The 14,816-nt window shown below is 43.0% G+C and overlaps 1 protein-coding gene across 2 annotated transcripts in view; it reads left to right on the forward strand.

The window, feature by feature from the left end:
• Nucleotides 1-4,452: 4,452 nt before the first annotated feature.
• The window catches only part of LOC140196558 (EMILIN-2-like), a 90,269-nt gene continuing 79,905 nt past the window's right edge, over nt 4,453-14,816 (forward strand). The window contains exons 1-2 of one of the 2 annotated variants that reach the window (XM_072255989.1): nt 4,453-5,014; nt 5,418-5,543. In XM_072255989.1, coding sequence (XP_072112090.1) covers nt 4,845-5,014; nt 5,418-5,543 — 296 coding nt within the window. In that variant the 5' untranslated portion in view covers nt 4,453-4,844. The remainder of the gene's footprint in view (nt 5,015-5,417; nt 5,544-14,816) is intronic. The other variant, XM_072255979.1, reaches the window with a different exon arrangement.

Consider the following 14,816-nt stretch of genomic DNA (forward strand, 5'->3'; position numbering starts at 1 on the left):
TAAATATCGAGACCTTGAGATGAAGAGTCCTTCAAAGTGAATCCATAGGTTGTGGGAACATTTCAATGATGGGGCAAGTGAAGTTATCCCCTTTGGTTCAAGAGCCTAATGGTTGAGGGGTAATAACTGTTCCTGAACCTGGAGTTCTGAGGCTCCTGTACTTTCGTCCTGATGGCAGCAATGAGAAGAGAGAATGTTCTGGGCAATGGGGGTTCCTGATGATGGATTCTGATTTTCTGCAACAATGTTCCATATAGATGTGCTTCAATGGTGGAGATGACTTTATCTGTATCCATTACTTTTTGTAGGATTTTCCATTCAAGGGCATCGGTGTTTCAATACCACCGGATGCTAATGCTAAAGTAGCCATGAAAGACCTCAGTGCCGCTATTAGCAAGCTGCCGACATTGTATCCAGACGGAGCCTTTATTGTTGCTGGGGACTTTAATCATTGCAACCTATGTACCGTGCTTCCAATATTTTACCAAAATGTCTCATGCCCCACAAGGGGAAATAAAACCTTAGATCATGTCTACACAAATGTGGCTGATGCTTACAAAGCCACTACCCTCCCCCACCTGGGACAGTCTGACCATCTTTCACTGTTTCTGCTTCTCAAGTGTAGCCCGGTCATTAAACGTGTGAAACCCACAATGAAGACTATTAAGATCTGGCTGGGGGGTGCTGACTCTGCTCTTCAGCACCAATTCCAGTACACAGACTGGGAGTGTGTTTGCTGCCCATACCACCACAGACTCTCAGATTAACGTTGACTTATCTACCAACTCTGTCCTTGAGCACATCAACAAGTTTGTAGATAGAGTGACATCACAAAAACAAATAAAAGTTTTCCCCAATGAGAAACCATGGATGAACAGAGAAGTTCACCTCCTGCCCAAAGCTAGAGAATCAGCCTTCAGGTCTGGAGACCGGGGGGCTTACGGCTCAGCCAGGGCCAACCTGAGGAGGGGAATCTCTCAGACTAAACACATACACAAACAGAGAATCGAGGAGCATTTCAACTCCTCGGACCCCCGGCGCATCTGGCATATCATACAGGTCATTACAGACTTCAAACCACCTAGTACTGTGCCCCCTTCCAGCTCTGCTTCCCCCCCCCCCCCCGGATGAGCTCTTCTACTCACTTTACATCTACGCCCACTTTGACCGAGGGAACACGGGGGTCACCCTCAAAGCGGATCTCCCACCTGCTGAACTGCCTCTCTCACTTTCCACCTCCGATGTTTACGCCACCCTGAGCAGGGTGAATGTACGGAAGGCAGCTGGTTCGGATGGAATACCTGGCCGTGTGCTCAGAGTCTGTGCAGGGCAGTTGGCCGGGGTCTTCATGGACATTTTTAATCTGTCCCTGGCCCAGGCAGTTGTCCCCACAAGCTACAAGATTGCCACCATCGTGCCAGTGCCGAAGCATTCCACTGCCACGGGCCTGAGTGACTTCCACCCAGTTGCACTCACCCCCATCACTGCAAAGTGCTTTGAGAGACTGGTTCTATCACATCTGAAATCCTGTCTGCCCACTATCCTGGACCCCCATCAATTTGCCTATCGTACCAACAGGTCAACAGAGGACGCCATCTCCATGGCACTTCACTCTGCCCTGACCCACCTGGTCAGCCCCAACTCTTATGTTAGAATGGTGCTCATCGACTTTAGTTCGGCATTCAATACAGTGATCCCCTCAAAGCTGATCGCCAAACTTTACCAGCTTGGTATCAGCGTATCCCTCTGCAATTGGACCTTTGACTTTCTGACTAACAGACGCCAATCAGTTAAGTTGGACAACCTCTCCTCCTCCACTCTCACCCTGAACATCGGCGTGCCTCAGGGCTGTGTGCTGAGCCCTCTTCTGTACTCCCTTTTCACCTATGACTGCATTCCTGTACATGGTTCTTGCTCCATAATCACCATGACACCATGGTGGTTGGCCTGATCAGAGGGGATGACGAGACGGCCTACAAGGACGAGGTCCAGCACCTGGCCGTGTGGTGTGCTGACAACAACCTGGCCCTTAACATCCAGAAGACCAGGGAGATCTTTGTGGACTTCAGGCATGCTAGGAGCCACACTCATGTGCCCATCTACATCAATGGAGCTATAGTGGAGCGTGTATCAAGCTTCAAATTCCTTGGTGTCCACATTTCCGAGGATCTCACCTGGTCCCTGAACTCCTCCATCCTGATCAAAAAGGTGCAACAGCGCCTTTAGTTCCTGCAGAGCATCAAGAAAGCTCATCTCTGTCCCAGGATACTGATGGACTTTTACTGCTGTACCATCGAGAGCATACTCACCAACTGCATCTCATTATGGTATGGTAATTGTTCCGTATCGGACTGCAGAGCACTCCAGCATGTGGTGAAAACTGCCCAGCGGATTATTGGCACCTAATTGCCCACCATTGAGAACATCTACCATAAACGCTGCCTGGGCAGGGTGAAAAGCATTATCAAGGATGCATCTCACCCTAAGTATTGACTTTTTACTCTCATCCCATCCAGTAGGCGCTACAGGAGCCTCCGCTCCCGCACCAGCAGGCACAGGAAGAGCTCCTTCCGAGGCTGTGACCCTGCTGAACCTCTCATCACAGCGCTAAGCAGTATTGCACCCATATTGTACTGTCTCAGTACTTCTATATTTGTGTGCTGTAGCACTTACTTTTTATTCGCAGTTATTTTGTAAATAACACTATTCTTTGCATTTCTGGTCAGATGCTAACTGCATTTTATTGGCTTTGTATCTGTACTCGGCACAATGACAAAAAAGTTGAATCTAATTGAATTTAATCTAATCATACCAGGCTATGATGCAGCCAGTCAGTATACTCTCCGCTACACATCTCTCAAAGTTTGTTGAAGTTTTAGATATAATGCCAAATCTTCGTGAACTCCTTAGTAATGCTCTGCTGTGCTTTCTTTCATAATTGCACTTATGTGCTGGGCCAAGGACAGGTCCTCTGAAATAATAACACTGAAGCATTTAAAGCTGCTGACTCTCTTCACCTGTAATCCTCTGATGATAACTGGCTCATAGACCACTGCTTTCCTTCTCCTGAAGTCAATAATCAGCTCCTTGGTCTTGCTGACCTTTTTTTGCATATTGGATGTTTTTCAGTCTTTGTTGTGTGTGGTTTTACGTGGATTCTTTTGTGTTACTCTTTGTTTTGCAGCTGCCTGCAAGAAGTTGAACCTCAAGGTTGTATATGGCACATACTTTAATAAATTTAAACTTTGAAGTTTTGTTCCAACATTTTCCGTTTTAGTGCTGATTTCTAGGGTGTGCTGTGGCTAAATCCCGACAGTTCCAGTAATGATCTTTCTTCCCCTCCTTATCCTCATTCATCTTCTACTTGCACCTCCTACAGATCAGCCATGATTAACAAACATCTACCAGTCTGTTCAGTCAGCACCGGAACCAGATTGGTCAACCTTTTCCCCATACCATTCTACCCTTTGTTCGCTCTTCTGCAATGTAAAGTATATTTAATTTCCAGTCATGATGAAACATCTGGGTTTTTTTTTTACAGATTAAGTTGTTGAGTGGGAGTACATTGGCAGCAAGCAGAAGATCTTGATGTGAAAGAAACTCCAGATATAATTATGCAAGAATAAAAAATACAGATATCCTCTGGTTGGTTAAGAGTGGAACCACTCAATTATAATTACAGGGCAGGCACCACTCTGTCCAGCAATAGAAGAGTCCCAATTGCAACTATTCAGCTTCTGCTTTAAATGTGAAAATCAGAGAAACCAATAAATTGTTAATTATTTTCCAATGTTAAATAATTCAAGTTTTGCTTTAATTTGCAGGTCAGTGCAGCTTTGAAAAATGTACTTTGCATTTGGTTCCAACACTACATTATACAGTGTCAGTTTGAAGACACATTCACTACCACATGGGCTGAAGCAATCAGTTTTATTAAAGTACACATAGAAACCAGCACGGGATGAAATGAAGGAGATGGAATTTAAAAGCACGATTGGTGCAGCTTTAATTGGACCTTTATTGATTATGCTTCAATCTGACACACCTGTAACAGGATAAAAGGGGAAAAAATCAATCCCCTTACTCAGATTTCCAGTTTTATTTTTTTTAACACCGACGCGAATTTGTTTCCTATCGTCTTTTACCGGGAAGGACAAAATTTTCTTCATTACTTTAAGTTACTATCTAGCGTTATGCAAAAAAAACTTACAATTGTTCAAAAGTAATTATTGTGCGAGTGATCCAAAAACGAGTTGTCCTACCACACTTACAACACGCTCTATTTTTATCTACTTTATAGCGAGCTGGATTTTTTTTGGCAAACTAAGAAACTACTATTTCACGAAATTGGCGTGGTGTAATTTGGAAGAGGTGGCGATTTGGCATCCCCTGACATTCTCCACATCTCGTGAATTTAATTGTGCTTTTTGAACCCTAATTCTGCTACAAATTGTTCATCCACATACTCTATATGGTTATACAGTAAAGTTACAACCATCAAGACGCAAGGACGGAGCTTAAGCCAAGATTTTTTAAACGTGAAGCAGAGTTCCTAGTGGTGTGCCTGAAATTCCAGTGCAGAAGGGTTAACGTCATTCCGTAAAAAAAAACTCAGACCAGAGCAACAGGAAAAGACCGAGACCAAAGCATTTCTCTTCGGTGCACGGATCTGCTCTTCATCTCACCAAAGGGCAGATCCACTACCCGTTCCACTGCTCAGGCCTCTTCCCTGTCCGACCAGAAACCCTTCGGTTCTTCTCCCGAGAAGGTTGCGCCGCCGGTTGCAGTTCTGGCGAGTGGGATACAACCGGGAAAGGTGGTCAAATTAAAACTGCCCCGTTACAATGGCCGGAAGATTAGCTGAGAGCGAGGCGATTTTCCTGAGCTGGTCTTTGATTCTCAGCAGTCTTCTAGTGTCTGATGTGCAAGCAACTCTTTCATCTGCCAGTTACAATCTGTATTCTTCCAGGTTCGCTCCGGACTACAGTGCCTACAGAGCCCCCGGGCGCGGCAAGTAAGTCAACCCTACTTAGCATTTCAAAACTTTACTGTTAACTCGTGTCTACCAAAAACAAAAGTATTTCTCCTTACTCATGCATCACCTTACATTACCATTGCATTTAAAAAACTGGAGCCTTTTTTTTGCAATTCACTAAGCGATGAAATCGATGATTTAAATAAGTGGATAATTCTCCTTTCATCTCTCCTCGCTCAGTTTACGATTCCATGCAAGTTAAAATGCACTGCATTTGCCATCGTTCATAACTGACTGGGTCTGAGAACAAGACCTAGTGCATTGCCCTTGGGTCAGTAGTTGTTATGGGGGTTGGGGGGAGGGTGGGATCCATCCACAACTGTGGCTTTACCCTAAGGTCTGTATTTGCAGTAAACTGACAGCCCTTGTACCCCCGCTACAGGAACTGGTGCGCTTATATTATGAAGAAGAACGTGACCTGCTCGGTGGTAGACGGAGCACAAAGTTACATCAAGGCCGACTATCAGCCGTGCCCCTGGGGTCTGGCCAACTGTCCATCTGTTGTGGTGTAAGTAAGAAAAAACCCTTCTCCCCACGCCTCTGTCCCGGGAGATCTGCCATTTCGGTAACCGCCCGAGGTGGAAATTAGAGGAATAACAATAAGGTTCCGCTCTTCTGGGGTCCAACGCTATGTCATTGGTTTATCCATGCCTGCGCCTCAAACTCGAGAATGTTGTAGCTTTCACACGCAAAATTGTTGGTTGAATGCAGCAGGTCAGGCAGCATCTATGGAAATGAACGGCTTGTCGGCGTTTCGGGCCCAGACTCTTCTTCAGAACTGAGAAGGAAGGGGGAAGATGCTAAAATAAAAAGGAGGGGGTAGGGGCAAGAGGCTAGCGGCAAGGTGATTGGTGAAGCCAGGTAAATGGGAAAGGTCAAGGGCTGGGAAAAGAAGGAATCTGATAGGAGAGGAGAGTGGACGGTGGTGATGGAAGAGGGAACCGGGGCAAGTAATAGGCAGGTGAGAAGAAGTAAAAGGTCAGAGTGGGGAATAATGGAAGGAGGGGGGGATTGTTTTCCAGAAGGAGGAATTGATATTTATGCCATCAGATTGGAGGCTACCCAGATGGAATATAAGGTGTTGTCCTTCACCGGAGGGTGGCTGCCTCTTGGCACAAGAGGAGGCGGTGGATCAACATGTCAGAATGGGAATGGGATGCAGAATTAAAATGTTTGGCCACTGGGAAGTCCGCTTGTGGTGGATGGTGTGGAGGTGCTTGACGTAGCGGTCCCCCAATTTACAACAGTATTCTAGTTTAAAGTGAGGAGTGACTATGGACCATAGAAACTGAGTATAAAGTTGTTAAATGGTAGGGGTCTGTGGTCTTTCTGTTTAGCACTTTACTGTAGTTTGGATCCGCAGAGCGCATTTTCTGTTTGTCAAAAAAAATATGGTTTGTTATATCATGGGCAGTACAGGTTCACAGAAATGCCTGTGCATAAGGAAGGTTTTAGCATTGTATCAATATTGGCATTCTGAAAATTGAACTCTTGTACATCAGTTTTAAAAGTTATAAAGAGCCAAATTGTATTATGAATTCTTTGAGTGTTAACTAGGGACATATTCCACACATGGGCAAATTAATGCCATGGTCTTGTAATAACGTACACCTTTCTGTACATTGTACATTATCCATATGCTGAAATGCTCCATACTGCAGGAAAGCAGAATATCCACTTTGTGTTTCATATCACCCAGTGATATCCATTAACCACCCTTAATGTCTTGAGGCTCTTTGGTGCTAAGACCAGGCTCCTATTTCTGTACACACCATGAGATCACAGCGCACATTCATTACTGTCAGCATCTCATCTGGACCACAGTCAGATTTTCTGGAACTGACCAAGTAAGGTCAATAGTTTCTTTTGTCTTGCATTGTTTTAGAACATCATCATCTCCTGTTCTAGTCATTAATAATTTGTGATTTAGTAATCGAGAATGAAAAGAAGTGGATTTAATGCCAAATTCATTCTCCAATAGCATACAAACTGTTTCAAATGTGGTAATGATTTTTAAGATTCAATGTTTGAAGTAGTTTTCCAAAAACCTTCGCCTTGAATCTGGGGAATGTAAATTTGTAGCTTTTAAGGATACTGTTAGTTGTAAATGGCCGTACTTAGATCAGGACTAGGGTATGCTGGAGTTGTTAGCACCCTCCTTTTACAAGGAGAGGAAATAAGTTGGAAGGTCCAAATGGAAGGAAGAGTGTCAAGAGGTGAATCTGAAAATCATCATGTTTTCTTGCAGTTATAGTAAAGAGATGGTTGTCTGTTGGTTGGATTCCTTTGTTTATTTTTGTTTCACTTTCAGCCATAGCAGTCTTTTTGCATTTACCTGGTCAGTAGAGGACAAACAAAATAGGACTGTAATACCAGTCAAATTGTGTGATAGCTTGTATGTGAAGAATTGCCCACTGGAAAAACTCTGGAGATCTCTTAATATCTGTGAAGCTGCAATGTGAAGGAGCATCTTACTTTGAGAGGGAAAAAAGATAGGAACTTGAACAGTAAAGTTGGACAATAATTAATTTGAATCTACACTACATGACTTCTTTGGAGGAATAGTATGAACTATTTGTACTGTTCCAAAAATAATGATAATATCTGCAGTAAAGCTTCTTAGAGAGCTTTATCTCTACCAACATGATTTTTTTCAGGTTGTAGTAAAACACAGAAATACTATGAGATCTATTGCTCAAGTTTCTTGGTTCTTTTGTGCTATGACAGTTGTAATGGTTTCCTCTCATTTACTAATTCCTTACAATTCAACAGACCATATATTTCAAAAGTATCTTCAACTGAAGATGAGTAACAAAAAAAAAGAAATAAACATGGGATCTTTCTTATCAGAATCAGGTTTATTATCACCGGCATGTGTCACTAAATTTGGTAACTTGTTGGCAGTAAGATTTCTAACATTGTATAATTTCATTTGGAATTGAGTTGCATGTAATACCTTTAGCAGGGCCTCCATGTAACATATGAACAGGATGAGCTGAGTATAGCTGTGCCTTCACTGCCCACCTGCATCTTGACCCATTTCCCAGGATATCTGACAGATGTGTCTATCTCATAACTGCAGTTTTTATTTCTGGCCAGTCTCCAGGGAAGTGGCAATATCAAATAAAAATGACATTTGTTTTAAAATATTTTTTGCCTTCTTTCTCCTTGATTTAAATGCAAACTTTTTAAGACAAGCTTTCCTGCCAAAATGAACAAAAGTTTAAGCTGATGGAGAGGTTCTCTGAAGGAAATCCTTTCAAATTTTGTAAAGCACATCAAGGTCCATTGAAATGGCCAGTTGAAGTCGGTGCTATAAAACAGCATTCCTTTAATCAAGCCTTGGTATCTTACACTTTAGTTGATTATAAGAAGCTTCAGATGCAAGGAAAGAATGTAAATAATAGACAGTTAATGGTGAGATTTGAGTTAACTATGCTCCTTTACGGACATCCCATCCTGCAAAAACTCATTTCAGGGAGGTATCACCATCAATTTGCGGGAGACTCCCGGAACTTCTGGGAGAGCTGGGATGTCTGCAATAGAGTAGCTCCCTAGTAGCTAGCAAGCTAGTTTAAAAAACATTAGCTATGCTAATGAATGAATGAATGACAACTGTTAAACTCACCTCAACATGTCTGTTACAGTCTTAACCCACTATGGGCAATAGAAAAGTCACTGTTGCAAACAGTGCAGGGAGCAACACTGTCATTATTTTTGACCCCTATTGGGCATGGGTACCCTTATTGTAGTCTGGGGTGACGTACGTTTTATATTTTATTTTTTTGGAACACTCTGCTGTAGCGCGCGCTCTCTGTCTCTGTCTCTGTCTCTGTCTCTGTCTCTGTCTCTGTCTCTGTCTCTGTCTCTGTCTCTGTCTCTGTCTCTGTCTCTGTCTCTCTCTCTCTCTCTCTCTCTCTCTCTCTCTCTCTCTCTCTCTCTCCCTCCCTCCCTCTCTCTCTCTCTCGCGCTCTCTCTTGTTGTCGCTTGCTTGCTCTGTTGTGCTCTCTCTCTTGCTCTCTTTTGCTCGCTTGCTCTCAAAAAAACTGATTTGAAGGATATTGTATATAATTTGCGGGCATCAGGGAGCCACTATCAATATGCGGGAGACTCCCAGAACTTCCGGGAGAGGTGGGACATCTGCCTTTAAAAAGCCCCATTAGTGACTTGGGAATGCTTACTTTGGTGCTTATGATCCTTGTGACTGTAGGCAACAAACTCTCAGATCGATAAGATAAGATTTTCACAGATGAAAAAAACACTTTAATTTGCAATGGATAGTCAGAGTGGTTTCCGATAAAGCAATGAGCAGGGAATAGAGAGAAGGCTAGGATCAGTGATTCTTATCCTTTTTCTGCTTGTGCATCACTTGTGGCTTTCACTTACCTCTGAGGCTCCCACCCTCCATAGTTTCTTTTAGTTGCTAAAGATTTTTTGGTCAACTGTGCTAATTATTCCAATATAACAGTTTGTAGGTATTATTATATGTTAATAGCTCTGTTAATGTTAATATGTTGATGGCTCTGGGCCTGTATTCACTAGAATTCAGCAGAATGAAGGGTGACTGAATTGAAACCTATCGAATGGTGAAAGGCCTTCATAGAGTGGATGTGCAGAGGATGTTTCCTATGGAGTGAGAGTCTAAGACTAGAGGACACAGCCTCAGAATAGAAGGGCGCCCAATTAGGATGGAAGTGCACAGGAATTTCTTTAATCAGAGAGTGGTGAATCTGGAATTTGTTGCCACAGGCAGCTGTGGGGGCCAAGTCACTGGGTATATTTAAGTTAGAGGTTGATAGATTCTTCATTGGTCGGGGTATGAAGGGATACTGGGGGAAGGCAGGAGGTTGAGGCTGAGAGGGAAAAATGGATCAACCATGATGAGATGGGCCAACTAGCTTAATTCTGCTCCTGTATCTTATGGTTATGGCTTATGGTTAAATATAATGTTACAGGTGTATATGAAAAATAAAATAAAACTATTTCAAATCTCTGAATAGGTTACTTTATAATATATAAAATATTCTTCCAATTAGCAATGAAAAAATACTTGTATTGTTACTTTGGGCTTTTGAGGCCAAAGTAATTTTATTTTTAGGTAAATGTTTTTAAGATGTTGTATGTGTATATTCTGAGTAGCAATAAAGTGTGCGCACTCACCAAGGAAAGTGAATTGAACTTCTTTTCAAAATATGATAAGATTAGGGATTTAATGGGTGTTGCAGTGTTAGATATGCAGTGGTAGACTTAACAGATACTTGCCTATCTGCACTTTAGCCATTTCTGGCTGATGACCTCACTGCCATACCTACAGCCTTCATGACATGTTTTATAAGTATTATAATATGCACGGGTCAGTGAGGGGCAAACAGACCCAGCGTCCTCCTGCCTACTCTCTGACTGGCCTTGCTGCAGGCAGCCCCGCCCCGTCTGCAGTTTGTGATTTGGGGATGGATGTGTAGTGAGGCTCAGCCGGCTGTCCTGCAGGGTGTGAATGGTGATGGTGATTTATGCATGGCCAAGACGGAGCGGAGATAACATTGATGTGCCGCACTGCCCTTGTCCCCGCGCGCGCGCGCACACACACACACACTTGTTTTGCTGTCTCATTTGCATCATGTAGCATATTTTCTCATTCGTTTCATTCAGGGTTCCAATTAAATTGCAATATTCATTAATTTTTTCTTTATATATTTTAGTAATATTTCATTAAAACAGAAATCTTAACATTGGCCCATTCAGAAGCTCACGTAGCCCCCAGTTTCTTGCTTATTTACCTGTGGCCCCTGGGATATCCAGCATGGCCCTGTGGGGAACCATTATAACTCATGTTGAGAACCATTGAGCTACATGATTCTGGTTCATTTGAGGTTCTTCTTAGACTGCGCATATGAACACTAATACATAATACAAATGAGCATGATAATGTCTTTCTATTAATTTATGACTTCTCCCCTTTAAGAGACTAGTTTAACTAGTTTTAATCTAGAAATGTACAAGTTTAAGTAGTGAGATTTAGATTCTCTTCAATCACAGCATCATTTGACCCTGCCTACTCACCAGATTTAAGACCAAGGAATTGATTGTGTGCTTCAGGAAGGGTAAGTTGAGGGAACACATACCAGTCCTCATCAAAGCATGAGAAGTGGAAAGGTGAGCGGTTTCAAGTTCCTGGGTGTCAACATCTGTGAGGATCTATCCTGGGTCCAAAATGTTGATGCAGTTGCAAAGAAGCCACAACAGTGGCTATATTTCATTCAGAGTTTGAGGAAACTTGCTATGTCACGAAAGACACTAATGAATTTCTACAACACACATAAAAATTGCTGGTAAGCGCAGCAGGCCGGGCAGCATCTATAGGAAGAGGTACAGTCGATGTTTCGGGCCGAGATCCTTCGTCAGGACTAACTGAAAGAAGAGATAGTAAGAGATTTGAGAGGGGGAGGGGGAGATCTGAAATGATAGGAGAAGATAGAAGAAGACAGGAGGGGGAGGGATGGAGCTAAGAGCTGGAAAGTTGATTGGCAAAAGGGATATGAGAGGATCATGGGATGGGAGCCCAGGGAGAAAGAAAGGGGGAGGAGGGAAGCCCAGAGGATGGGCAAGGAGTATAGTCAGAGGGACAGAGGGGGGGGAGGGGGGGAGAGAGAGAGAAATAAGGGATGGGGTACGAAGGGGAGGTGGGGCATTAACAGAAGTTAGAGAAATCAATGTTCATGCCATTAGGTTGGAGGCTACCCAGATGGAATATAAGGTGTTGTTCCTGAGTGTGGCTTCATCTTGACAGTAGAGGAGGACGTGGAATTAAAACGTGTGGCCACTGGGAGATCCTGCTTTCTCTGGCAGATGGAGTGTAGGCGTTTTCTACAGATGTAATCTGGAGAGCATTCTAACTGGCTCCATCACCATCTAGTATGGAGGGGCCATTGCGCAGGATTGGAAAATGCTGCACAAGGTTGTAACCTCAGCCAGTTCCTTCATTGGCACTAGCCTTCCCAGCAACCAGGACACCTTCAAAAGGTGATGCCTCAAAGAGGCAGCTTCCATCATTAAGGACCCCCATCATGCAGGACATGCCCTCCTCTCATTGCTATCATCACGCAGGAGGAACAAGAACCTGATGACACACACTCAATGTTTCAGGAACAGCTTCTTCCCCTCCACCATCAGATTTCTGAATGGACAATGAACCCATGAATACTTCCTCAGTATTTTCCCCTCTCTTTTGCAATACTTAATTTATTTTTTATATATAAGTTAGTTAAGTTAAAGTCTGTCCCAAGCCTTGTGGCCCATCAGGCCCGTGCTTATGCCGGTTTCTGTGGCGTGAAGCGACTGAGAGTACGAGACTCTTCCCCCCCCCCCCACCCCCCGGATAGGACGCCAGTCTATCGTGAGGTTAGCCCCCAGCATTTGCCGGTACCCATTTTCAGCTGGGTGATCTGGAGCAGTGTGTGGTTAAGTGCCCTGCTCAAAGACACAACACGCTGCCTTCGGCGAGACTTGAACCCATGACCTTCAGATTCTGAGCCCAATGCCCTAACCACTTGACCACGTGCCATTTTTTAAAAAATATATACTTGTAATTTACAGTTTTTATTCTGTGTTGTAATGTACTGGCGCGAAAGGACAAATTTAATGATGTATGGCGGTGATATTAAATCTGATTCTGAGATTTTGATGTTGGTGTAGCTTCATCTCTAGACTTAATGAAGGAATCACTTATTTCATGTTCTGTCAATTTTTCCGTTGTAGGACTCACTGACAACTTTCCTCCCTTCAGTCTTTAGTGTATCGTATTGAGATGAAATGGTCCCTGTGAACCTTTCTGAATATCTCTTCTACTTTATCTAGATAACTCTGGGATCTATTCACCTGCACAATCTCTGTAATATTGCTTTTTCTCATCTCCAATCCATCTGGTGCTCTTAGTGCAAAAAACCTATCATTCCGTCTGCTCCCCTTATTGTTTTTATTCCACGTGCGGTGATTTTTGCTTTGTCCCACCTGCCCTGGTTTTACCCTCCTTTGCAGACTTGGTTGTGCCCTGTGTCTTTGGTGCATCTGAAGTAACGTACCCTGGAGAGGAATGCAGCATTGATACGTAACTCAGAAGAAAAACAAACTCTACACTTCTCAGACTGGCCTGATCTGACCTGCACAGCTTCTGCATTAGTGCCTTTTTCATTGTACTTGCTGATCTTTCAGTTTCTCCAGTTCAAGGTTAGGTGATGATTCTGAAATAAGGCTTGATCGCTTCCCTCTTACCAACAGTTAAAATTGAAATGGCAGAATTGCAAACTGTTATCTGATAGTCTCCTTGTGAATACCTCGTGGTAAAAATTGAATTTTGCAGTAGTGCATTCAGTGCTGGTCAACGTTTACCTGAATTCATTTTGAATGTATGTTTACTGATCCCAGAAAACTGTCTATAGCTTTCCCACTATGGTGAATGCCAACATGTGTGAATGGCCTTGTGGATTGCTTCCACATTCGGACTTGGGCACTGAGGCTGTGATCTGTGATGAGCCGACTGTGCACTCACAGGCTAGCTTTTCCAGATACTTCTCTACACAAACCAGTAATAGTTACTGTTTTCTGTTAACAATGCCCAACTGTTCCAAGTGAAGTTCTTTTACTCTTGTATTCCATAGTTCTTTATGTTTAGCTATTGTTTGACCTCATTTAGCCTTGATTTATGGACAGATCACTATGATGGAAAAGCCTCGCAACCAAATATTCAAATCAGTCCAGCCATTCAAAGAATACCCACGTACTTGTTTAATTTGGGATTTCATATATTAATATAATCTGCACCCTTGCTCCTTATGAAGCTATAGTGTGATCATAATATGAAATATGAAGTGGTACATTCTTGGAAAGGAAAAAGCAAAGGATATGGTTAAAATAGCAGAACAAAGGAGAATGGTTGCTGGTCCTGAAGTGTTTGGAGTGGCCGTATCAAAGGAAAATACTTTGTTTTACACGTGACTCATTGATCATTCAGGATTAAAGTTATGTCAAATTTTAAGGTACTTTGGCGAGGCCATTAATTTTTTGCACACAGTTGGAAGGATACTGGAACTGTGAAATAAATTCCATAATGATTAATGTAAAATATTGTCTGTGTAGTGTTCTTGTGCAGTGTGTTGAAACTCTGACTAAACACTAAGTTAAACCGGAGCCAATGAAGACAGAGTCGTAGTGAGGTTAACCATTTACTGTGCACTCTTCCACATTAACATCGTACGGTGAAAACTGTTGATAAAAAAATACAAACGTCTACAGCGTCTGCTTCATTCTGGAGACCACGTACGCTCTCTTCTTTTTGCAAGTGTCTTCCGCCGCCCCGAGTAGTGGGCGAGGGAGTCGCGTCAAACCGCTATCAGGCTCGAGCTGACCCCGCGTTTGAAATTGAAAGCTGGCACGTGTGGCACCCCAACCACCGCTTGCTTAACAGAAACCGCGTTAATATTTTTACTTCAAATACGTTCTTATGAACTTACGGCGTTGCTTCTATAATGTTTCTTTGTGGGTAGAAACGGAGCTCTTCATGATCATGCTGCACGCATGGCACCCACCTTCACACCTTCTCCAAACTGGAGGTTACACATAAGGTGCAGTGAAACCGGAGGTGACGTCATCACATGCCGCGATATATCAGAGACAATGAATTTACCTTTGTTATACTGTAACTTAATTATAAAGCTTTAACATTAACTAGAAAATAGTTACAAACAAATCATTTAAAATGTAGACCCAACAAAGTTAAATAAATGCC

Source organism: Mobula birostris, chromosome 1, assembly GCF_030028105.1.
Source record: "Mobula birostris isolate sMobBir1 chromosome 1, sMobBir1.hap1, whole genome shotgun sequence".
NCBI lineage: Eukaryota > Metazoa > Chordata > Chondrichthyes > Myliobatiformes > Myliobatidae > Mobula > Mobula birostris.